The sequence below is a fragment of the Tachyglossus aculeatus genome, chromosome 7 (genome assembly GCF_015852505.1).
Source record: "Tachyglossus aculeatus isolate mTacAcu1 chromosome 7, mTacAcu1.pri, whole genome shotgun sequence".
Classification (NCBI taxonomy): Eukaryota; Metazoa; Chordata; class Mammalia; order Monotremata; family Tachyglossidae; genus Tachyglossus; species Tachyglossus aculeatus.
In genome coordinates, this window is record NC_052072.1 from 45,741,542 (window position 1) to 45,768,756 (window position 27,215).

At 42.3% G+C, this 27,215-nt stretch overlaps 1 protein-coding gene across 3 annotated transcripts in view; it reads right to left on the reverse strand.

Annotated features, from left to right (window-relative positions):
- The window catches only part of SNED1 (sushi, nidogen and EGF like domains 1), a 152,930-nt gene that overhangs the window by 38,474 nt on the left and 87,241 nt on the right, over window positions 1–27,215 (reverse strand). For all 3 annotated transcript variants that reach the window (XM_038749194.1, XM_038749193.1, XM_038749195.1), the window contains one exon: window positions 25,422–25,535. In XM_038749194.1, coding sequence (XP_038605122.1) covers window positions 25,422–25,535 — 114 coding nt within the window. The remainder of the gene's footprint in view (window positions 1–25,421; window positions 25,536–27,215) is intronic.

Here is a 27,215-nt window from a genome sequence, read left to right on the forward strand (position 1 = left end):
CAGAGGAGTTAGGTGACTCGCCCAAGGTCACGCAGCAGACAAATGGCAGCAAAGCTTGTGACTCCCTGGCCCGTGCCCTGTCCCCATGCAGCAGACAAATGGCAATCAATCAATTAATCAGTCGTATTTAGTGAGCGCTTACTGTATGCAGAGCACTGTACTAAGCGCTTGGGAAGTACAAATTGGCAACATATAGAGACAGTCCCTACCCAATAGTGGGCTCACAGTCTAAAAGGGGGAGACAGAGAACAAAACCAAACATACTAACAAAATAAAATAAATAGTATAGATATGTACAAGTAAAATAAATAGAGTAATAAATATGTACAAACATATATACATATATGCATATATATAATATACATATTATATATATATATATAAATATAATATACATATATTATTATTTGTTTGCTAGGCACTTGCCACGTGCCAGGCACCGTTCTAAGAGCTGGGGTGGAAACCAGCAAATGGGGTTGGACCCTCTCCCTATCCCCCGTGGGGCTCACAGTCTCCATCCCCATTTTACAGATGAGGGAACTGAGGCACAGAGGAGTTAGGTGACTCGCCCAAGGTCACGCAACAGATGAGGGAACTGAGGCACAGAGGAGTTAGGTGACTCGCCCAAGGTCACGCAGCAGACAAATGGCAGCAAACCTTGTGACTCCCAGGCCCTGCCCTGTCCCCATGAAGCAGACAAATGGCAGCAAAGCTTGTGACTCCCTGGCCCGTGCCCTGTCCCCATGCAGCAGACAAATGGCAATCAATCAATCAATCAGTCAATCAATTGTATTTATTGAGCGCTTACTGTGTGCAGAGCACTATACTAAGCGCTTGGGAAGTACAAGCTGGCAACATATAGAGACAGTCCCTACCCAACAGTGGGCTCACAGTCTAGAAGGGGGAGACAGAGAACAAAACCAAACATACTAACAAAATAAAATAAATAGAATAGATCGGTACAAGCAAAATAAATAAATAAAAAAATAGAGTAATAAATATGTACAATCATATATACACATATATAATATACATATATATATAACATATATATTTTATATATATATATATATATATATATATATATACATATGAATATATTATTATTTGTTTGCTAGGCACTTGCCACGTGCCAGGCACCGTTCTAAGAGCTGGGGTGGAAACCAGCAAATGGGGTTGGACCCTCTCCCTATCCCCCGTGGGGCTCACAGTCTCCATCCCCATTTTACAGATGAGGGAACTGAGGCACAGAGGAGTTAGGTGACTCGCCCAAAGTTACGCAGCAGACAAATGGCAGCAAAGCTTGTGACTCCCTGGCCCGTGCCCTGTCCCCATACAGCAGACAAATGGCAATCAATCAATCAATCAATCAATCATATTTATTGAGCACTTACTGTGTGCAGAGCACTGTACTAAGCGCTTGGGAAGTACAAATTAGCAACATATAGAGACAGTCCCTACCCAATAGTGGGCTCACAGTCTAAAAGGGGGAGACAGAGAACAAAACCAAACATACTAACAAAATAAAATAAATAATATAGATATGTAACAGTAAAATAAATAAATAAATAGAGTAATAAATATGTACAAACATATATACATATACACATATATATATAATATACATATTATATATGTGTGTGTATATATATATATATATATAATATACATATATTATTATTTGTTTGCTTGGCACTAGCCACGTTCCAGGCACCGTTCTAAGAGCTGGTGTGGAAATCAGCAAATGGGTTTGGACCCTCTCCCTATCGCCCGTGGGGCTCACAGTCTCCATCCCCATTTTACAGATGAGGGAACTGAGGCACAGAGGAGTTAGGTGACTCGCCCAAGTTCACGCAGCAGACAAATGGCAGCAAACCTTGTGACTCCCAGGCCCTGCCCTGTCCCCATGAAGCAGACAAATGGCAGCAAAGCTTGTGACTCCCTGGCCCGTGCCCTGTCCCTATGCAGCAGATAAATGGCAATCAATCAATCAATCAATCAATCAATCGTATTTATTGAGCGCTTACTGTGTGCAGTGCACTGTACTAAGCGCTTGGGAAGTACAAGCTGGCAACATATAGAGACAGTCCCTACCCAACAGTGGGCTCACAGTCTAGAAGGGGGAGACAGAGAACAAAACCAAACATATTAACAAAATAAAATAAATAGAATAGACCGGTACAAGCAAAATAAATAAATAAATAAATAGAATAATAAATATGTACAATCATATATACATATATATAATATACATATGTATAACATATATATATATATAATATATATATATATATATAATATACATATATTATTATTTGTTTGCTAGGCACTTGCCACGTGCCAGGCACCATTCTAAGAGCTGGGGTGGAAACCAGCAAATGGGGTTAGACCCTCTCCCTATCCCCCGTGGGGCTCACAGTCTCCATCCCCATTTTACAGATGAGGGAACTGAGGCACAGAGGAGTTAGGTGACTCGCCCAAGGTCACGCAGCAGACAAATGGCAGCAAAGCTTGTGACTCCCTGGCCCGTGCCCTGTCCCCATGCAGCAGACAAATGGCAATCAATCTTCAATCAATCAATCAATCATATTTATTGAGCGCTTAATGTGTGCAGAGCACTTTACTCAGCGCCTGGGAAGAACAAATTGGCAGCATATAGAGACAGTCCCTACCCAACAGTGGGCTCACAGTCTAAAAGGGGGAGACTGAGAACAAAACCAACCATACTAACAAAATAAAATAAATAGAATAGATATGTACAAGTAAAATAAATAAATAAATGAATAGAGTAATATATATGTACAAACATATATACATATATATATAATATACATATAGATATATAATATAAATATAATATACATATTATTTGTTTGCTAGGCACTTGCCACGTGCCAGGCACCGTTCTAAGAGCTGGGGTGAAAACCAGCAAATGGGGTTGGACCCTCTCCCTATCCCCCGTGGGGCTCACAGTCTCCATCCCCATTTTACAGATGAGGGAACTGAGGCACAGAGGAGTTAGGTGACTCGCCCAAGGTCATGCAGCAGATAAATGGCAGCAAACCTCGTGACTCCCAGGCCCTGCCCTGTCCCTATGCAGCAGAAAAATGGCAGCAAACCTTGTGACTCCCAGGCCTGTGCCCTGTCCCCGTGCAACAAATGGCAATCAATCAATCAATCCATCAATCAATCAATCAATCGTATTTATTGAGTGCTTACTGTGTTCAGAGCACTGTACTAAGCGCTTGGGAAGTACAAGCTGGCAACATATAAAGACAGTCCCTACCCAACAGTGGGTTCACAGTCTAGAAGGGGAAGACAGAGAACAAAACCAAACATACTAACAAAATAAAATAAATAGAATAGATAGGTACAAGTAAAATAAATAAATGAATAGAGTAATAAATATGTACAAACATATATACATATATATGTAATATACATATATTATTATATGTTTGCTAGGCACTTGCCACGTGCCAGGCACCGTTCTAAGAGCTGGGGTGGAAACCAGCAAATGGGGTTGGACCCTCTCCCTATCCCCTGTGGGGCTCACAGTCTCCATCCCCATTTTACAGAAGAGGGAACTGAGGCACAGAGGAGTTAGGTGACTCGCCCAAGGTCACGCAGCAGACAAATGGCAGCAAAGCTTGTGACTCCCTGGCCCGTGCCCTGTCCCCATGCAGCAGACAAATGGCAATCAATCAATCAATCAATCAATCATATTTATTGAGCGCTTAATGTGTGCAGAGCACTTTACTCAGCGCATGGGAAGAACAAATTGGCAGCATATAGAGACAGTCCCTACCCAACAGTGGGCTCACAGTCTAAAAGGGGGAGACTGAGAACAAAACCAACCATACTAACAAAATAAAATAAATAGAATAGATATGTACAAGTAAAATAAATAAATAAATGAATAGAGTAATATATATGTACAAACATATATACATATATATATAATATACATATAGATATATAATATAAATATAATATACATATTATTTGTTTGCTAGGCACTTGCCACGTGCCAGGCACCGTTCTAAGAGCTGGGGTGAAAACCAGCAAATGGGGTTGGACCCTCTCCCTATCCCCCATGGGGCTCACAGTCTCCATCCCCATTTTACAGATGAGGGAACTGAGGCACAGAGGAGTTAGGTGACTCGCCCAAGGTCATGCAGCAGATAAATGGCAGCAAACCTCGTGACTCCCAGGCCCTGCCCTGTCCCCATGCAGCAGAAAAATGGCAGCAAACCTTGTGACTCCCAGGCCTGTGCCCTGTCCCTGTGCAACAAATGGCAATCAATCAATCAATCCATCAATCAATCAATCAATCGTATTTATTGAGTGCTTACTGTGTTCAGAGCACTGTACTAAGCGCTTGGGAAGTACAAGCTGGCAACATATAAAGACAGTCCCTACCCAACAGTGGGTTCACAGTCTAGAAGGGGAAGACAGAGAACAAAACCAAACATACTAACAAAATAAAATAAATAGAATAGATAGGTACAAGTAAAATAAATAAATGAATAGAGTAATAAATATGTACAAACATATATACATATATATATAATATACATATATTATTATATGTTTGCTAGGCACTTGCCACGTGCCAGGCACCGTTCTAAGAGCTGGGGTGGAAACCAGCAAATGGGGTTGGACCCTCTCCCTATCCCCTGTGGGGCTCACAGTCTCCATCCCCATTTTACAGATGAGGGAACTGAGGCACAGAGGAGTTAGGTGACTCGCCCAAGGTCACGCAGCAGACAAATGGCAGCATACCTTGTGACTCCCAGGCCCGTGCCCTGTCCCAGTGCAGCAGACAAATGGCAATCAATGAATGAATCAATCAATCGTATTTACTGAGCGCTTACTGTGTGCAGAGCACTGTACTAAGCGCTTGGAAAGTACAAATTGGCAACATATAGAGACAGTCCCTACCCTATAGTGGGCTCACAGGCTAAAAGGGGGAGACAGACAACAAAACCAAACATACAAACAAAATAAAATAAATAGAATAGATATGTACAAGTAAAATAAATGAATAAATAAATAGAGTAATAAATATGTACAAACAAATTATATATATAATATACTAGTATATATATAATATATATATGTAATCTACATATATTATTATTTGTTTGCTAGGCACTTGCCACGTGCCAGGCACCGTTCTAAGAGCTGGGGTGGAAACCAGTAAATGGGGTTGGACCCTCTCCCTATCCCACGTGGGGCTCACAGTCTCCATCCCCATTTTACAGATGAGGGAACTGAGGCACAGAGGAGTTAGGTGACTCGCCCAAGTTCACGCAGCAGACAAATGGCAGCAAAGCTTGTGACTCCCAGGCCCGTGCCCTGTCCCCATGCAGCAGACAAATGGCGGCAAACCTTGTGACTCGCAGGCCCGTGCCCTGTCCCCATGCAGCAGACAAATGGCAATCAATCAATCAATCAATGAATCGTATTTATTGAGCGCTTACTGTGTGCAGAGCACTGTACTAAGCGCTTGGGAAGTACAAGCTGGCAACATATAGAGACAGTCCCTACCCAATAGTGGGCTCACAGTCTAAAAGGGGGAGACAGAGAACAAAACCAAACATACTAACAAAATAAAATAAATAGAATAGATATGTACAAGTAAAATAAATAAATAGAGTAATAAATGTGTACAAACATATATACATATATATATAATATACATATATAATATATATATATAATATACATATATTATTATTTGTTTGCTAGGCACTTGCCACGCACAAGGCACCGTTCTAAGAGCTGGGGTGGAAACCAGCAAATGGGGTTGGACCCTCTCCCTATCCCACGTGGGGCTCACAGTCTCCATCCCCATTTTACAGATGAGGGAACTGAGGCACAGAGGAGTTAAGTGACTCGCCCAAGGTCACGCAGCAGACAAATGGCAGCAGAACCTCGTGACTCCCAGGCCCGTGCCCTGTCCCCATGCAGCAGACAAATGGCAATCAATCAATCAATCGTATTTATTGAGCGCTTACTGTGTGCAGAGCACTGTACTAAGCGCTTGGGAAGTGCAAGCTGGGAACGTATAGAGACAGTCCCTACCCAACAGTGGGCTCACAGTCTAGAAGGGGGAGACAGAGAACAAAACCAAACATCCTAACAAAATAAAATAAATAGAATGGATATGTACAAGTAAAATAAATAAATAAATAAATAGAGTAATAAATATGTACAAACATATATACATATATATAATATACATATATATAAAATATATAATATATATATATATATATATATATAATATACATATGTTATTATTTGTTTGCTAGGCACTTGCCACGTGCCAGGCACCATTCTAAGAGCTGGGGTGGAAATCAGCAAATGGGGTTGGACCCTCTCCCTATCCCACATGGGGCTCACAGTCTCCATCCCCATTTTACAGATGAGGGAACTGAGGCACAGAGGAGTTTAGTGACTCGCCCAAGGTCACGCAGCAGACAAATGGCAGCATAGCTTGTGACTCCCAGGCCCGTGCCCTAACCCCATGCAGCAGACAAATGCCAATCAATCAATCAATCAATCAATCAATCGTATTTATTGAGCACTTACTGTGTGCAGAGCACTATACTAAGCGCTTGGGAAGTACAAGTTGGCAACATATAGAGACAGTCCCTACCCAACAGTGGGCTCACAGTCTAGAAGGGGGAGACAGAGAACAAAACCAAACGTCCTAACAAAATAAAATAAATAGAATGGACACGTACGAGTAAAATAAATAAATAAATAAATAGAGTAATAAATATGTACAATCATATATACATATATATATAATATACATATATTATATATATATATAATATACATATATTATTATTTGTTTGCTAGGCACTTGGCACGTGCCAGGCACCGTTCTAAGAGCTGGGGTGGAAACCAGTAAATGGGGTTGGACCCTCTCCCTATCCCCCGTGGGGCTCACAGTCTCCATCCCCATTTTACAGATGAGGGAACTGAGGCACAGAGGAGTTTAGTGACTCGCCCAAGGTCACGCAGCAGAGAAATGGCAGCATAGCTTGTGACTCCCAGGCCTGTGCCCTAACCCCATGCATCAGACAAATGGCAATCAATCAATCAATCAATCAATCAATCGTATTTATTGAGCACTTACTGTGTGCAGAGCACTATACTAAGCGCTTGGGAAGTACAAGTTGGCAACATATAGAGACGGTCCCTACCCAACAGTGGGCTCACAGTCTAGAAGGGGGAGACAGAGAACAAAACCAAACGTCCTAACAAAATAAATAGAATAGACATGTACGAGTAAAATAAATAAATAAATAAATAGAGTAATAAATATGTACAAACATATATACATATATATAATATACATATATAATATATATATATATATAATATACATATATTATTATTTGTTTGCTAGGCACTTGCCACGTGCCAGGCACCGTTCTAAGAGCTGGGGTGGAAACCAGTAAATGGGGTTGGACCCTCTCCCTATCCCCCGTGGGGCTCACAGTTTCCATCCCCATTTTACAGATGAGGGAACTGAGGCACAGAGGAGTTAGGTGACTCACCCAAGGTCACGCAGCAGACAAATGGCAGCATAGCTTGTGACTCCCAGGCTCGTGCCCTAACCCCATGCAGCAGACAAATGGCAGCAAACCTTGTGACTCCCAGGCCCATGCCCGGTCCCCATGCAGCAGACAAATGGCAATCAATCAATCAGTCAATCAATCAACTATATTTATTGAGCTCTTACTGTGTGCAGAGCACTGTACTAAACGCTTGGGAAGTACAAGCTGGCAACATATAGAGACAGTCTCTACCCCATAGTGGGCTCATAGTCTAAAAGGGGGAGACAGAGAACAAAACCAAACATACTAACAAAATAAAATAAATAGAATAGATATGTACAAGTAAAATAAATGAATAAATAGAGTAATAAATATGTACAAACATATAAACATATATATAATATACATATATATAATATACATATATTAGTATTTGTTTGCTAGGCACTGTGACGTGTCAGGCACCGTTCTAAGAGCTGGGGTGGAAACCAGCAAATGGGGTTGGACCCTCTCCCTATCGCCCGTGGGGCTCACAGTCTCCATCCCCATTTTACAGATGAGGGAACTGAGGCACAGAGGAGTTAGGTGACTCTCCCAAGGTCACGCAGCAGACAAATGGCAGCAAAGCTTGTGACTCCCAGGACCGTGCCCTGTCCCCATGCAGCAGATAAATGGCAATCAATCAATCAATCAATCGTATTTATTGAGCGCTTACTGTGTGCAGAGCACTGTACTAAGCGCTTGGTAAGTAGAAGTTGGCAACATATAGAGACAGTCCCTACCCAGTAGTGGGCTCACAGTCTAAAAGGGGGAGACTGAGAACAAAACCAAACATACTAACAAAATAAAACAAATAGAATATATATGTACAAGTTAAATAGAGTAATGAATATGTAGAAACATATACACATATATATACATAATATACATATATATAATATATATAATATATATATATATATATATAATATACATATATTATTATTTGTTTGCTAGGCACTTGTCACGTGCCAGGCACCGTTCTAAGAGCTGGAGTGGAAACCAGCAAATGGGGTTGGACCCTCTCCCTATCCCCCGTGGGGCTCACAGTCTCCATCCCCATTTTACAGATGAGGGAACTGAGGCACAGAGGAGTTAGTTGATTCGCCCAAGGTCACGCAGCAGACAAATGGCAGCAAACCTTGTGACTCCCAGGCCCTTCCCTGTCCCAGTGAAGCAGACAAATGGCAGCAAACCTTGTGACTCCCTGGCCCGTGCCCTGTCCCCATGCAGCAGACAAATGGCAATCAATCAATCAATCAATCAATCAGTTGTATTAATTGAGCTCTTACTGTGTGCAGAGCACTGTACTAAGTGCTTGGGAAGTACAAGCTGGCAACAGAGACAGTCCCTACCCAATAGTGGGCTCACAGTCTAGAAGGAGGAGACAGAGAACAAAACCAAACATACTAACAAAATAAAATAAATAGAATAGATATGTCCAAGTAAAATAAATAAATAAATAGAGTAATAAATATGTACAAACATATATATATATATATAATATACATATATATAGTATACATATATTATTATTTGTTTGCTAGGTACTTGCCACGTGCCAGGCACCGTTCTAAGAGCTGGGGTGGAAACCAGCAAATGGGGTTGGACCCTCTCCCTATCCCCCGTGGGGCTCACAGTCTCCATCCCCATTTTACAGATGAGGGAACTGAGGCACAGAGGAGTTAGGTGATTCGCCCAAGGTCACGCAGCAGACAAATGGCAGCAAACCTTGTGACTCCCAGGCCCGTGCCCTGTCCCCATGCAGCAGACAAATGGCAATTAGTCAATCAATCAATCAATCAATCGCATTCATTGAGCGCTTACTGTGTGTCTCAGAGCACTGTACTAAGCACTTGGGAAGTACAAGCTGGCAACACATAGAGACAGTTCCTACCCAACAGTGGGCTCACAGTCTAGAAGAGGGACACAGAGAACAAAACCAAACATACTAACAAAATAAAATAAATAGAATAGATCGGTACAAGTAAAGTAAATAAATAAATAGAGTAATAAATATGTACAATCATATATACATATATATAATATAGGTATATGTAACATATATAATATATATATATATATATATATATATAATATACATATATTATTATTTGTTTGCTAGGCACTTGCCACGTGCCAGGCACCATTCTAAGAGCTAGGGTGGAAACCAGCAAATGGGGTTGGACCCTCTCCCTAATCCCCCGTGGGGCTCACAGTCTCCATCCCCATTTTACAGATGAGGGAACTGAGGCACAGAGGAGTTAGGTGACTCGCCCAAGCTCACGCAGCAGAGAAACGGCAGCAAAGCTTGTGACTCCCTGGCCCGTGCCTGGTCCCCATGCAGCAGACAAATGGCAATCAATCAATCAATCAATCAATCGTATTTATTGAGCGCTTACTGTGTGCAGCGCACTATACTAAGCGCCTGGGAAGTACAAATTGGCACCATATAGAGACAGTCCCTACCCAATAGTGGGCTCACAGTCTAAAAGGGGGAGACAGAGAACAAAACCAAACATACTAACAAAATAAAAAAAAAGAATAGATATGTACAAGTTAAATAAATAAATAAATGGAGTAATAAATATGCACAAACATATATACATATATATATAATATACATATATATATAAAATATATATATATAATATACATATATTATTATTTGTTTGCTAGGCACTTGCCACGTGCCAGGCACTGTTGTAAGAGCTGGGGTGGAAACCAGCAAATGGGGTTGGACCCTCTCCGTATCCCCCGTGGGGCTCACAGTCTCAATCCCCATTTTACAGATGAGGGAACTGGGGCACAGAGGAGTTAGGTGACTTGCCCAAGGTCACGCAGCAGACAAATGGCAGCAAACCTTGTGACTCCCAGGCCCCTGCCCTGTCCCCATAAAGCAGACAAATGGCAGCAAAGCTTGTGACTCCCTGGCCCGTGCCCTGTCCCTATGCAGCAGATAAATGGCAATCAATCAATCAATCAATCATATTTATTGAGCGCTTACTGTGTGCAGAGCACTGTACTAAGCGCTTGGGAAGTACAAGCTGGCAACATATAGAGACAGTCCCTACCCAACAGTGGGCTCACAGTCTAGAAGGGGGAGACAGAGAACAAAACCAAACATACTAACAAAATAAAATAAATAGAATAGATATGTACAAGTAAAATAAAGAGTAATAAATATGTACAAACATATAAACATATATATAACATACATATATATAATATACATATATTAGTATTTGTTTGCTAGGCACTTGCCGCGTTTCAGGCACCGTTCTAAGAGCTGGGGTGGAAACCAGCAAATGGGGTTGGACCCCCTCCCTATCGCCCGTGGGGCTCACAGTCTCCATCCCCATTTTACAGATGAGGGAACTGAGGCACAGAGGAGTTAGGTGACTCTCCCAAGGTCATGCAGCAGACAAATGGCAGCAAAGCTTGTGACTCCCAGGCCCGTGCCCTGTCCCCATGCAGCAGACAAATGGCAATCAATCAATCAATCAATCAATCACATTTATTGAGCGCTTACCGTGTGCAGAGAACTGTACTAAGGGCTTGGGAAGTACAAGCTGGCAACATATAGAGACAGTCCCTACCCAACAGTGGGCTCACAGTCTAGAAGGGGGAGACAGAGAACAAAACCAAACATACTAACAAAATAAAATAAATAGAATGGATATGTACAAGTAAAATAAATAGAGTAATAAATATGTACAAACATATAAACATATATATAACATACATATATATAATATACATATATTAGTATTTGTTTGCTAGGCACTTGCCGCGTTTCAGGCACCGTTCTAAGAGCTGGGGTGGAAACCAGCAAATGGGGTTGGACCCCCTCCCTATCGCCCGTGGGGCTCACAGTCTCCATCCCCATTTTACAGATGAGGGAACTGAGGCACAGAGGAGTTAGGTGACTCTCCCAAGGTCATGCAGCAGACAAATGGCAGCAAAGCTTGTGACTCCCAGGCCCGTGCCCTGTCCCCATGCAGCAGACAAATGGCAATCAATCAATCAATCAATCAATCAATCAATCACATTTATTGAGTGCTTACTGTGTGCAGAGAACTGTACTAAGAGCTTGGGAAGTACAAGCTGGCAACATATAGAGACAGTCCCTACCCAACAGTGGGCTCACAGTCTAGAAGGGGAAGACAGAGAACAAAACCAAACATCCTAACAAAATAAAATAAATAGAATAGATCGGTACAAGTAAAATAAATAAATAAATAGAGTAATAAATATGTACAAACATATATACATATATATGATATACATATAAATAATACATATAATATATATATATATATATAATATACATATTTTATTATTTGCTTGCTAGGCACTTGCCACATTCCAGGCACCATTCTAAGAGCTGGGGTGGAAACCAGCAAATGGGGTTGGACTCTCTCCCTATCCCCCATGGGGCTCACAGTCTCCATCCCCATTTTACAGATGAGGGAACTGAGGCACAGAGGAGTTAGGTGACTCGCCCAAGGTCACGCAGCAGACAACTGGCAGCAAAGGTTGTGACTCCCTGGCCCGTGCCCTGTGCCCATGCAGCAGACAAATGGCAATCAATCAATCAATCAATCAATCGTATTTATTGAGCACTTACTGTGTGCAGAGCACTGTACTAAGCGCTTGGGAAGTACAAATTGGCAACATATAGAGACAGTCCCTAACCAATAGTGGGCTCACAGTCTAAAAGGGGGAGACAGGGAGCAAAACTAAACATACTAACAAAATAAAATAAATAGTACAGATATGTACAAGTAAAATAAATAAATAGAGTAATGAATATGTACAAACATATACATATATAATATACATATAAGATATATATATATATAATATACATATATTATTATTTGTTTGCTAGGCACTTGCCACGTGCCAGGCACCGTTCTAAGAGCTGGGGTGGAAACCAGCAAATGGGGTTGGACCTTCTCCCTATCGCCCGTGGGGCTCACAGTCTCCATCCCCATTTTACAGATGAGGGAACTGAGGCACAGAGGAGTTAGGTGACTCGCCCAAGGTCACGCAGCAGACAAATGGCAGCAAAGCTTGTGACTCCCAGGCCCTGCCCTGTCCCCATGAAGCAGACAAATGGCAGCAAATCTTGTGACTCCCTGGGCCGTGCCCTGTCCCTATGCAGCAGAGAAATGGCAATCAATCAATCAATCAATCAATTGTATTTATTGAGCGCTTACTGTGTGCTGAGCACTATACTAAGCGCTTGGGAAGTACAAGCTGGCAACATATAGAGACAGTCCCTACCCAACAGTGGGCTCACAGTCTAGAAGGGGGAGACAGAGAACAAAACCAAACATACTAACAAAATAAAATAAATAGAATAGATATGTCCAAGTAAAATGAATGAATAAATAGAGTAATAAATATGTACAAACATATATACATATATATAATATACATATATATATAATATACATATATTATTATTTGTTTGCTAGGCACTTGCCACGTGCCAGGCACCGTTCTAAGAGCTTGGGTGGAAACCAGCAAATGGGGTTGGACCCTCTCCCTATCCCCCGTGGGGCTCACAGTCTCCATCCCCATTTTACAGATGAGGGAACTGAGGCACAGAGGAGTTAGGCGATTCGCCCAAGGTCACGCAGCAGACAAATGGCAGCAAACCTTGTGACTCCCAGGCCCTGCCCTGTCCCCATGCAGCAGACAAATGGCAGCAAAGCTTGTGACTCCCAGGCCCGTGCCCTGTCCCCATGCAGCAGACATAATAGCAATCAATCAATCAATCAATCAATCAATCAATCACATTTATTTAGCACTTACTGTGTGCAGAGCACTGTACTAAGCGCTTGGGAAGTACAAGCTGGCAACATATAGAGACAGTACCTACCCAACAGTGGGCTCACAGTCTAGAAGGGGGAGACAGAGAACAAAACCAAACATACTAACAAAATAAAATAAATAGAATAGAGTGGTACAAGCAAAATAAATAAATAAATAAATAGAGTAATAAATATGTACAATCATATATACATATACATATAATATACATATATATATAACTATATATATAACATATATATATATACATATATCTATATATATAATATACATATATTATTATTTGTTTGCTAGGCACTTGCCACGTGCCAGGCACCGTTCTAAGAGCTGGGGTGGAAACCAGCAAATGGGGTTGGACCCTCTCCCTATCCCCCGTGGGGCTCACGGTCTCCATCCCCATTTTACAGATGAGGGAACTGAGGCACAGAGGAGTTAGGTGACTCGCCCAAGGTCACGCAGCAGACAAATGGTAGCAAAGCTTGTGACTCCCTGGCCCGTGCCCTGTCCCCATGCAGCAGACAAATGGCAATCAATCAATCAATCAATCAATCATATTTATTGAGCGCTTACTGTGTGCAGAGCACTTTACTAAGCGCCTGGGAAGTACAAATTGGCAGCATATAGAGACAGTCCCTACCCAACAGTGGGCTCACAGTCTAAAAGGGGGAGACAGAGAACAAAACCAAACATACTAACAAAATAAAATAAATAGAATAGATATGTACAAGTAAAATGAATAAATAAATGAATAGAGTAATATATATGTACAAACATATATACATATATATATAATATACATATATATATATAATATATATAATATACATATATTATTATTTGTTTGCTAGGCACTTGCCACGTGCCAGGCACCGTTCTAAGAGCTGGGGTGAAAACCAGCAAATGGGGTTGGACCCTCTCCCTATCGCCCGTGGGGCTCACAGTCTCCATCCCCATTTTACAGATGAGGGAACTGAGGCACAGAGGAGTTAGGTGACTTGCCCAAGGTCACGCAGCAGACAAATGGCAGAAAAGCTTGTGACTCCCTGGCCCGTGCCCTGTCCCCATGCAGCAGACAAATGGCAATCAATCAATCAATCAATCGTATTTATTGAGCGCTTACTGTGTGCAGAGCACTGTACTAAGTGCCTGGGAAGTACAAATTGGCAACATATAGAGACAGTCCCGACCCAATACTGGGCTCACAGTCTAAAAGGGGGAGACAGAGAATAAAATCAAACATACTAACAAAATAAAATAAATAGAATAGATATGTGCAAGTAAAATAAATAAATAAATGAATAGAGTAATAAATATGTACAAACATATATACATATATATAATGTACGTATATATATATATAATATATATATAATATACATATATTATTATTTGTTTCCTAGGCACTTGCCACGCACAAGGCACCGTTCTAAGAGCTGGGGTGGAAACCAGCAAATGGGGTTGGACCCTCTCCCTATCCCCCGTGGGGCTCACAGTCTCCATCCCCATTTTACAGATGAGGGAACTGAGGCACAGAGGAATTAGGTGACTCGCCCAAGGTCACGCAGCAGACAAATGGCAGCAAAACTTGTGACTCCCAGGCCCTGCCCTGTCCCAATGAAGCAGACAAATGACAGCAAACCTTGTGACTCCCTGGCCCGTGCCCTGTCCCCATGCAGCAGACAAATGGCAATCAATCAATCAATCAATGAATCAATTTTATTTATTGAGCTCTTACTGTGTGCAGAGCACTGTACTGAGCGCTTGGGAAGTACAAGCTGGCAACATATAGAGACAGACCCTACCCAACAGTGGGCTCACAGTCTAGAAGGAGGAGACGGAGAACAAAACCAAACATACTAACAAAATAAAATAAATAAAATAGATATGTACAAGTAAAATAAATGAATAAATAGAGTAATAAATATGTACAAACATATATACATATATATAATATACATATATATAATATACATATATTATTATTTGTTTGCTAGGCACTTGCCACGTGCCAGGCACCGTTCTAAGAGCTGGGGTGGAAACCAGCAAATGGGGTTGGACTCTCTCCCTATCCCCCGAGGGGCTCACAGTTTCCATCCCCATTTTACAGATGAGGGAACTGAGGCACAGAGGAGTTAGGTGACTCGCCCAAGGTCACGCAGCAGACAAATGGCAGCAAAGCTTGTGACTCCCTGGCCCGTGCCCTGTCCCCATGCAGCAGACAAATGGCAATCAATCAATCAATCAATCAATCGTATTTATTGAGCACTTACTGTGTGCAGAGCACTGTACTAAGCGCTTGGAAAGTACAAATTGGCAACATATAGAGACAGTCCCTAACCAATAGTGGGCTCCCAGTCTAAAAGGGGGAGACAGAACAAAACCAAACATACTAACAAAATAAAATAAATAGAATAGATATGTACAAGTAAAATAAATAAATAAATAAATAGAGTAATAAATATGTACAAACATATATACATACATACATATATATATATAATATACATATATATAGTATATATATATATAATATACATATATTATTATTTGTTTGCTACGTACTTGCCACATGCCAGGCACCGTCTAGGAGCTGGGGTGGAAGCCAGCAAATGGGGTTGGACCCTCTCCCTATCAATCAATCAATCAGTCAATCAATCAATCATATTTATTGAGCGCTTACTGTGTGCAGAGCACTGTACTAAGCGCTTGGGAAGTACAAGTTGGCAACATATAGAGACGGTCCCTACCCAACAGTGGGCTCACAGTCTAAAAGGGGGAGACAGAGAACAAAACCAAACATACTAACAAAATAAAATAAATAGAATAGATATGTACAAGTAAAATAAATAAATAAATGAATAGAGTAATAAATATGTACAAACATATAAACATATATATATATAATATATATATATATACAATATATAATATACATATATTATTATTTGTTTGCTAGGCACTTGCCACGTGCCAGGCACAGTTCTAAGAGCTGGGGTGGAAACCAGCAAATGGGGTTGGACCCTCTCCCTATCCCACGTGGGGCTCACAGTCTCCATCCCCATTTTACAGATGAGGGAACTGAGGTACAGAGGAGTTTAGTGACTCCCCCAAGGTCACGCAGCAGACAAATGGCAGCATAGCTTGTGACTCCCAGGCTCGTGCCCTAACCCCATGCAGCAGACAAATGGCAGCAAACCTTGTGACTCCCTGGCCCGTGCCCTGTCCCCATGCAGCAGACAAATGGCAATCAATCAATCAATCAATCGTATTTATTGAGTGCTTACTGTGTGCAGAGCACTGTACTAAGTGCTTGGGAAGTACAAGCTGGCAACATATAGAGACAGTCCCTACCCAATAGTGGGCTCACAGTCTAGAAGGGGGAGACAGAGAACAAAACCAAACATACTAACAAAATAAAATAAATAGAATAGATATGTACAAGTAAAATAGATAAATAAATACAGTAATAAATATGTACAAACATATATATATGTAAATATATATATATATATATATATAATTATTATTTGTTTGCTAGGCACTTGCCACGTGCCAGGCACTGTTCTAAGAGCTGGGGTGGAAACAAGCAAGTGGGGTTGACCCTCTCCCTGTCCCCCGTGGGGCTTACAGTCTCCATCCCCATTTTACAGATGAGGGAACTGAGGCACAGAGGAGTTAGGTGACTCGCCCAAGGTCACGCAGCAGACAAATGGCAGCAAACCTTGTGACTCCCAGGCCCTGCCCTGTCCCTATGCAGCAGACTAATGGCAATCAATCAATCAATCAATCGTATTTATTGAGCACTTACTGTGTGCAGAGCACTGTACTAAGCGCTTGGGAAGTACAAGCTGGCAACATATAGAGACAGTCCCTACCCAACAGTGCGCTCACAGTCTAGAACGGGGATACGGAGGACAAAACCAAACATAGTAACAGAATAAAATAAATAGAATAGATAGGTACAAGTAAAATAAATAAATAGAGTAACAAATATGTACAAACATATATACATATATATGTGTAATATACATATATATAATATACATATATTATTATTTGTTTGCTAATCACTTGCCACGTGCCAGGCACCGTTCTACGAGCTGGGGTGGAAACCAGCAAATGTGGTTGGACCCTCTCCCTATCCCACGTGGGGCTCACAGTCTCCATTTTACAGATGAGGGAACTGAGGCACAGAGGAGTTAAGTGACTCTCCCAAGGTCACGCAGCAGACAAATGGCAGCATAGCTTGTGACTCCCAGGCCCGTGCCCCAACCCCATGCAGCAGGCAAATGGCAGCAAACCTTGTGACTCCCTGGCCCGTGCCCTGTCCCCATGCAGCAGACAAATGGCACTCAATCAATCAATCATATTTATTGGGCGCTTACTGTGTGCAGAGCACTGTACTAAGCGCTTGGGAAGTACAAGCTGGCAACATATAGAGACAGTCCCTACCCAATAGTGGGCTCACACTCTAGAAGGGGGAGACAGAGAACAAAACCAAACATACTAACAAAATAAAATAAATAGAATAGATATGTACAAGTAAAATAAATAGAGTAATAAATATAAATAAATAATAAATATAAATAAATGATAAATATATATTGTTATTATTATTTGTTTGCTAGGCACTTGCCATGTGCCAGGCACCGTTCTAAGAGCTGGGGTGGAAACCAGCAAATGGGGTTGGACCCTCTCCCTATCCCACGTAGGGCTCACAGTCTCCATCCCCATTTTACAGATGAGGGAACAGAGGCACAGAGGGCTTTGGTGACTCGCCGAAGGTCACGCAGCAGACAAATGGCAGCAAACCTCGTGACTCCCAGGCCCTGCCCTGTCCCCATGAAGCAGACAAATGGCAATCAATCAATCAATCAATCATATTTATTGAGCGCTTACTGTGTGCAGAGCACTGTACTAAGCGCTTGGGAAGTACAAGCTGGCAACATATAGAGACAGTCCCTACCCAATAGTGGGCTCACAGTCTTAAAAGGGGGAGACAGAGAACAAAACCAAACATACTAACAAAATAAAATAAATAGAATAGATATGTACAAGTAAAATAAATAAATAGAGTAATAAATATGTACAAACATATAAACATATATATAATATACATATATATAATCTATCTATCTATCTATCTATCTATCTATATAAAATATACATATATTAGTATTTGTTTGCTAGGCACTTGCCACGTGTCAGGCACCGTTCTAAGAGCTGGGGTGGAAACCAGCAAATGGGGTTGGACCCTCTCCCTATCGCCTGTGGGGCTCACAGTCTCCATCCCCATTTTACAGATGAGGGAACTGAGGCACAGAGGAGTTAGGTGACTCTCCCAAGGTCATGCAGCAGACAAATGGCAGCAAACCTTGTGACTCCAAGGCCCGTGCGCTGTCCTCATGCAGCAGACAAATAGCAATCAATCAATCAATCAATCATATTTATTGAGCGCTTACTGTGTGCAGAGCATTGTACTAAGCACTTGGGAAGTGCAAGCTGGCAACATATAGAGACAGTCCCTACCCAACAGTGGGCTCACAGTCTAGAAGGGGGAGACAGAGAACAAAACCAAACAGCCTAACAAAATAAAATAAATAGAATAGATATGTACAAGTACAATAAATAAATAAATAAATAGAGTAATAAATATGTACAAACATCTATACATATATATAATATACATATATATAATATATTATATATATATATATATATAATATACATATATTATTATTTGTTTGCTAGGCACTTGCCACGTGCCAGGTACCATTCTAAGAGCTGGGGTGGAAATCAGCAAATGGGGTTGGACCCTCTCCCTATCCCACATGGGGCTCACAGTCTCCATCCCCATTTTACAAATGAGGGAACTGAGGCACAGAGGAGTTTAGTGACTCGCCCAAGGTCACGCAGCAGACAAATGGCAGTATAGCTTGTGACTCCCAGGCCCGTGCCCTAACCCCATGCAGCAGACAAATGGCAATCAATCAATCAATCAATCGTATTTATTGAGCGCTTACTGTGTGCAGAGCACTGTACTAAGCGCTTGGGAAGTACAAGTTGGCAACATATAGAGACGGTCCCTACCCAACAGTGGGCTCACAGTCTAAAAGGGGGAGACAGAGAACAAAACCAAACATACAAAATAAAATAAATAGAATAGATATGTACAAGTAAAATAAATAAATAAATAAATAAATAGAGTAATAAATATGTACAAACATATATACATATATGTAATATACATATATATATAATATACATATATTTTTATTTGTTTGCTAGGCACTTGCCACGTGCCAGGCACCGTTCTAAGAGCTGGGGTGGAAACCAGCAAATGGTGTTGGACCCTCTCCCTATCCCACGTGGGGCTCACAGTCTCCATCCCCATTTTACAGATGAGGGAACTGAGGCACAGAGGAGTTAAGTGACTCGCCCAAGGTCACGCAGCAGAGAAATGGTAGCATAGCTTGTGACTCCCAGGCCCTGCCCTGTCCCCATGCAGCAGACAAATGGCAGCAAACCTTGTGACTCCCTGGCCCGTGCCCTGTCCCCATACAGCAGACAAATGGCAATCAATCAATCAATCAATCAATCATATTTATTGAGCACTTACTGTGTGCCGAGCACTGTACTAAGCGCTTGGGAAGTACAAGCTGGCAACATATAGAGACAGTCCCTACCCAATAGTGGGCTCACAGTCCAGAAGGGGTAGACAGAGAACAAAACCAAACATACTAACAAAATAAAATAAATAGAATAGATAGGTACAAGTAAAATAAATAAATAAATAAATAGAGTAATAAATATGTACAAACATATATACATGTATACATATATATATAATATACATATATATATATAATATACATATATTATTATTTGTTTGCTAGGCACTTGCCAGGCACCGTTCTAAGAGCTGGGGTGGAAACCAGCAAATGGGGTTGGACCCTCTCCCTATCCCCCGTGGGGCTCACAGTCTCCATCCCCATTTTACAGATGAGGGAACTGAGGCACAGAGGAGTTACGTGACTCGCCCAAGCTCACGCATCAGACAAATGGCAGCAAACCTTGTGACTCCCAGGCCCTGCCCTGTCCCCTGGCAGCAGACAAATGGCAATCAATCAATCAATATCAGTCGTATTTATTGAGCGCTTACTGTGTGCAAAGCACTGTACTAAGTGCTTGGGAAGTACAAGTTGGCAACATATAGAGACAGTCCCTATCCAATAGTGGGCTCACAGTCTAAAAGGGGGAGACAGAGAACAAAACCAAACATGCTAACAAAATAAAATAGAATAGATATGTACAAGTAAAATAAATAAATAGAGTAATAAATATGTACAAACATATATACATATATATAATATGCATATATATAATATATATAATATACATATATATATATATATAATATACATATATTATTATTTGTTTGCTAGGCACTTGCCACGTGCCAGGCACCATTCTAAGAGCTGGGGTGGCAACCAGCAAATGGGGTTGGACCCTCTCCCTATCCCACGTGGGGCTCACAGTCTCCATCCCCATTTTACAGATGAGGGAACTGAGGCACAGAGGAATTAAGTGACTCGCCCAAGGTCACGCAGCAGACAAATGGCAGCAAACCTTGTGACTCCCAGGCCCCTGCCCTAACCCCATTCAGCAGACAAATGGCAGCAAACCTCGTGACTCCCAGGCCCGTGCCCTAACCCCATGCCATACTGCTTATCTATCGATGGTTATCGATTGATCTCTGCTATGTACTGAGCGTTCGCTCGCTTTGTGGAGAGCCCCGCACCACACGCTCGGGAGGGTACACTCCAACAGAGTTGGTAGATATGACCCCTGCCCACGAGGATTTTAGAGGAGGAGTTGGGCGGTAAAAACAGATTATTGGATCGGTATCATCACACCCCACGGACAATCGTATTCAGTCAATGCCTGCCGATGACAAAGGCAGCAATCATCTTTAGGAGGCGTGAAGATGGAGCCGTCTGAGAAGCAGCGTGGCTCAGTGGAAAGAGCCCGGGCTTTGGAGTCAGAGGTCATGGGTTCAAATCCCGGCCCCGCCACTTGTCATCTGGGTGACTTTGGGCAAGTCACTTCACTTCTCTGGGCCTCAGTGACCTCATCTGTAAAATGGGGATGAAGACTGTGAGCCCCCCGTGGGACAATCTCATCCCCTTGTAACCTCCCCAGCGCTTAGAACAGTGCTTTGAGCATAGTAAGCGCTTAATAAATGCCATTATTATTATTATTATTATTATTATTATTATTATTATTATTATTATTATTATCTAGTCTCGGCTTGCTACCGCTTCAGCAGAACCCTTTCATTTTGGCCTCATGATGGCTTCTGCTTAGTTACTCGGTTTTATGAAGAAAAATTGGATCTCACACCTGCAGTATTGGGAACATCCAGCTCCTCAGTTTCACTCGCTTTTGGCCCGCTACACATCCCCCATACACCCCCTGGCCTGGAATGCCCTCCCTTCCCACATCCGCCAAGCTAGCTCTCTTCCTCCCTTCAAGGCCCTACTGAGAGCTCACCTCCTCCAGGAGGCCTTCCCAGACTGAGCCCCCTCCTTGCTCTCCCCCTCCTCCCCCTCTCCATCCCCCCCCCGTCTTACCTCCTTCCCTTCCCCACAGCACCGGTATATATGTATATATGTTTGTACGGATTTATTACTCTATTTATTTATTTTACTTGTACATATCTATTCTATTTATTTTATTCTGTTAATATGTTTGATTTTGTTCTCTGTCTCCCCCTTCTAGACTGTGAGCCCACTGTTGGGCAAGGACCGTCTCTATGTGTTGCCAACTTATACTTCCCAAACACTTAGTGCTGTGCTCTGCACACAGTAAGCGCTCAATAAATATGATTGATTGATTGATTGATTGACCAGAAGGTCCAAGGCTTTGGATTAGAATGGAATTGGATTTGGGGCAAAGACAGTAATTTAAGTGCAGTCTCATCATGTTTCACTCTTAGATCTACAGGACATACCAGATGTAATCTTGGTCGGAACCACATTGTCCCCACTCCGATCCCTTAGCATTTGGGCAAGGGACGGAAGCAGCAGGGCCTAGAGGAAAGATCATGGGCCTGGGAGTTAGAGGATCTGGGTTCAAATCCTGACCTCAACTTTGCGTAACCTTGGACAAGTCCCTTAACTTCTTTATGCCTCAGTTTCCTCGTCTGTAAAATGAGTATTAACTATCTGTTCTCTTTCCAACTTAGACTATAAGCCCCATGAGGGACAGGGCCTGCCTGAATCTGATCTGCTTATCTGAAATCTACCCTAGTGCTTAGTACAGAGAAGCAGCGTGGCTCAGTGGAAAGAGCCCGGGCTTGGGAGTCAGAGGTCATGGGTTTGAATCCTGGCTCCGCTTGTCAGCTGTGTGACTTTGGGCAAGTCACTTCACTTCTCTGGGCCTCAGTGACCTCATCTGGAAAATGGGGATTAAGATTGTGAGCCCCACATGGGACAACCTGATCACCTTGTATCCTCCCCAGCACTTAGAACAGTGCTTTGCACATAGTAAGCGCTTAACAAATACCAAAATTATTATTATCATAAGTCCCTTAACTTCTTTATGCCTCAGTTTCCTCATCTGTAAAATGAGGATTAAATATCTGTTCTCTCTCCAACTTAGACTAGAAGCCCCATGAGGGACAGGGCCTGCCTGAATCTGATCTGCTTATTTGATATCTACCCTGGTGCTTAGTACAGAGAAGCAGCGTGGCTCAGTGAGAAGCAGCGTGGCTCAGTGGAAAGAGCCCGGGCTTTGGAGTAGGAGGTCACAGGTTCAAATCCCGGCTCCGCCAATTGTCAGCTGTGTGACTTTGGGCAAGTCACTTCACTTCTCTGTGCCTCAGTTCCCTCATCTGTAAAATGGGGACTAAGACCGTGAGCCCCACCTGGGACAACCTGATCACCTTGTATCCCCCCAGTGCTTAGAACAATGCTTGGCACATAGTAAATGCTTAACAAATTCCATCATCATTATTATTATTATTACAGTGTCTGGCACATAGTAAGAGCTTAACACAAATTACTACTGTTATCATTGTTATTATTATTGTTGTTTCTGTTGTTACTGTTGTTATATTATCTGAAGTTCACCCGGCGCCTAGAGAGATTTAGGGTCTTCAATCCTCAGGGCTTTGCTGATGAGGCACTGGGGTCTCTGGTGAAAATGCTAGAGGGTTAAGTGGGAAATCTCACTTAACTTTTTATCTCCTGCCTTTTCATAATCAATCAATCAATCAATCAATCAATCGTATTTATTGAGCACTTACTGTGTGCAGAGCACTGTACTAAGCGCTTGGGAAGTCCAAGTTGGCAACATATAGAGACGGTCCCTACCCAACAGTGGGCTCACAGTCTATATGAGCCCCTATACATATATCCCCTATATTCACTGAGCATCATGTGGTAGACACAGTATCACTTGCTGTTTGCTGTTGTATTATTATTCTCATTTTAAAGATGAGAAAACGGGGTTTCAGGCTAAATGCTTTGTCCCGGATGGCATTGGATGGCCTGGCCTAGGTTTCTGATCCTCCATTCATTCACACTGTCAGCCCCTTTGAATTTCACCGAAGAGATGCCATTCATCACTCGTATTTAGAAGCGGAACTCTTCTTCCGAAGAGTCAGAAGTGAGTTATTCCAAAAGAGTCGGGCTACACAGTTACTTGGAATAAAGGGGAGAATAGGAATTTGGAGCTAATATAAAGAAGCACTGGCTCTGGAGAAGGGGAATTTGCATTATAAACTTGAAAATGAAATGTGAAGCTTGTAAGTCCAAAATTTATTTTGAAACCTCAATACGACTCTTTTTAAAAGTTTGGGGAGTGTTGTTTTTAAAGCACCTGGAGGGTCTAGAATATATTGCCAAGCATGCTGTGGATTCTCAGTAGGTGGCTGAGATAATAGCATCTGCTCTCCTCCTATTAACTTGCCCCAAATCAATCAATCAATCAATCGTATTTATTGAGCGCTTACTGTGTGCACAGCACTGTACTAAGCGCTTGGGAAGTACAAGTTGGCAACATATAGAGACAGTCCCTACCCAACAGTGGACTCACAGAGGATACCATTATTATTTAATTAGAGTAAAGAAATTCTAGATACTTTCATTCATTCAGTCGTATTTATTGAGCGCTTACTGTGTGCAGAGCACTGTACTAAGTGCTTGGGAAGTACAATTTGGGAATTGGGAATTTGGGAAGATACTTCCATTATAAATTTATATTATCTAAAGATGAATATCAGTAAGGATATTTGTAGCTACAATTCTATTTATTCTAACAGTTTTGACACCTGACTACAGGTTTTGTTTCGTTGTCTGTCTCCCCCTTCTAGGCAGTGAGCCCGTTGTTGGGTAGGGACCGTCTCTACACGTTGCCGACTTGTACTTCCCAATTCAATTCAATTCAATCGTATATATTGAGCGCTTACTGTGTGCAGAGCACTGTACTAAGCGCTTGGGAAGTACAAGTTGGCAACATATAGGTTCGGTCCCTACCCAACAGCGGGCTCACAGTCTAGAAGGGGGAGACAGACAACAAAACAAAGCATATTAACAGAATAAAATAAATAGAAGAAATATGTACAAGTAAAATAAATAAAATAAAATAAAATAAATAAATAAAATAAATAAATTCCAGGCCAGAGGTAGGATGTGGGCCGGGGGTCGATGGCGGGACAGGCGAGAATGAGACACAGTGAGAAGGTCAGCACCAGAGGAACAGAGTGTGCAGGCTGGGATGTAGAAGGAGAGAAGGGAGGCGAGGTAAGAAGCGCTTAGTACAGTGCTCTGCACACAGTAAGTGCTCAATAAATACGATTGAATGAATGAATGAGTGAATCTTCTCAGTGAGAGGGCAGGGCCGACCCCCATGACCGATGATGGTGGCCCAGAGAGGCCATCCTGCCCCCGTTACCTTTTTCGCAGTTCTTGCCGGTGTAGCCCACCTTGCAGGTGCAGCCATGGGATCCATTGTTAGACAGACAGTAGCCTCGGCTCCCACAGGGATTGGAGAAACAAGGATCGCTGGCTAAATAAGAGGGGAAAGTGACCTTGAATAATGACGTTTGAGAAGCGTTGGCTCAAGAAAGATTAAACAGGCTTATGAAAAGGAAAGGTTTAGCGTGGGTAGGAGGTGAATCTATAACTGTAAGGATGGAGATCAAGGACTGAACTGAGTGGTTTCTCCCTGCATCCTTTGTTGTCACTGTCACCAAGGGTGGACACTAGCAGAGACCCATGTAAGCTCGGGACCACTAGGATCCCTGCAGCTATCAGAGCAGACTGGGATAGCGCTTACAGATTGGTTTGTCTTTGGGGAGATTGCTGTGGTTTGGACTCAATCAATCAATCATATTTATTGAGCGCTTACTGTGTGCAGAGCACTGTACTATGCACTTGGGAAGTACAAGTTGGCAACATCTAGAGACGGTCCCTACCCAACAGTGGGCTCACAGTCTAGAAGGGGGAGACAGAGAACAAAACAAAACATATTAACAGACTAAAATAAATAGAATAGATATGTACAAGTAAAATAAATAAATAGAGTAATAAATCCGTACAAACATATATACAGGTGCTGTGGGGAAGGGAAGGAGGTAAGGCGGGGGGGATGGAGAGGGGGAGGAGGGGGAGAGGAAGGAGGGGGCTCAAGGCCTGGAGTAGTGAGATGTGGGGAACTCCCTCCTCCAAAAGCTGTATTAGCAATTTATTTTCTATTGTGCGTGTGCATGTTTGCGCGTCTACGCGTGCACACACAAACACATAATAATAATAATGTTGGTATTTGTTAAGCGCTTACTATGTGCAAGGCACTGTTCTAAGCACTGGGGTAGATACAAGGTAATCAGGTTGTCCCACGTGGGACTCACAGTCTTCATCCCCATTTTACAGATGAGGGAACTGAGGCCCAGAGAAGTTAAGTGACTTGCCCAAAGTCGCACAGCTAACAAGTGGCAGAGCCGGGATTTGAACCCATGACCTCTGACTCCAAAGCCCGTGCTCTTTCCACTGAGCCATGCTGCTTCTCCAACACATGCATATAGAGTAGCAGCGTGGCTCAGTGGAAAGAGCCTGGGCTTGTGAGTCAGAGGTCAGGGGTTCTAATCCCGGCTCTGCCACTTGTCAGCTGTGTGGCTTCTCTATGCCTCAGTGACCTCAGCTGTAAAATGGGGATGAAGAACTGTGAGCCCCGCGTGGGACCACGAGAAAGATTGTAAAATAGTATAGTCATATGCACCACAATAATGTGCATTCATCAAATTAAATTATATAGGCCATTATTTGTTTTAGAGTAAAACTACACTGTAACACTTAGCATCTGTGACTGATAGCTCTAAAAATCTTGTTGCCCTATGTGCTTATATTTGTTACCTATGTAGTGGCGGTTCTTATATTCTTTTGCACTCCATCTCCTTGTAATTCAAATTCTGTGAGCTACTTTTGTTGCTGTCATTGGATAAGCATGAAACTAATTTTTGTCAGAGCCCTCTGTTGAAGAGGAGTAGCATGGCCTAGTGTCCGTCTCCTGTTTCTAAACTGTGAGCCCGTTGTTGGGTAGGGACCATCTCTGTATGTTGCCGACTTGTACTTCCCAAGCGCTTAGTACAGTGCTATGCATGCAGTAAGCGCTCAATAAGTACGATTGAATGAATGAATGAATCACCTTGTATCCCCCCAGCACTTAGAACAGTGCTTCGCAAATAGTAAG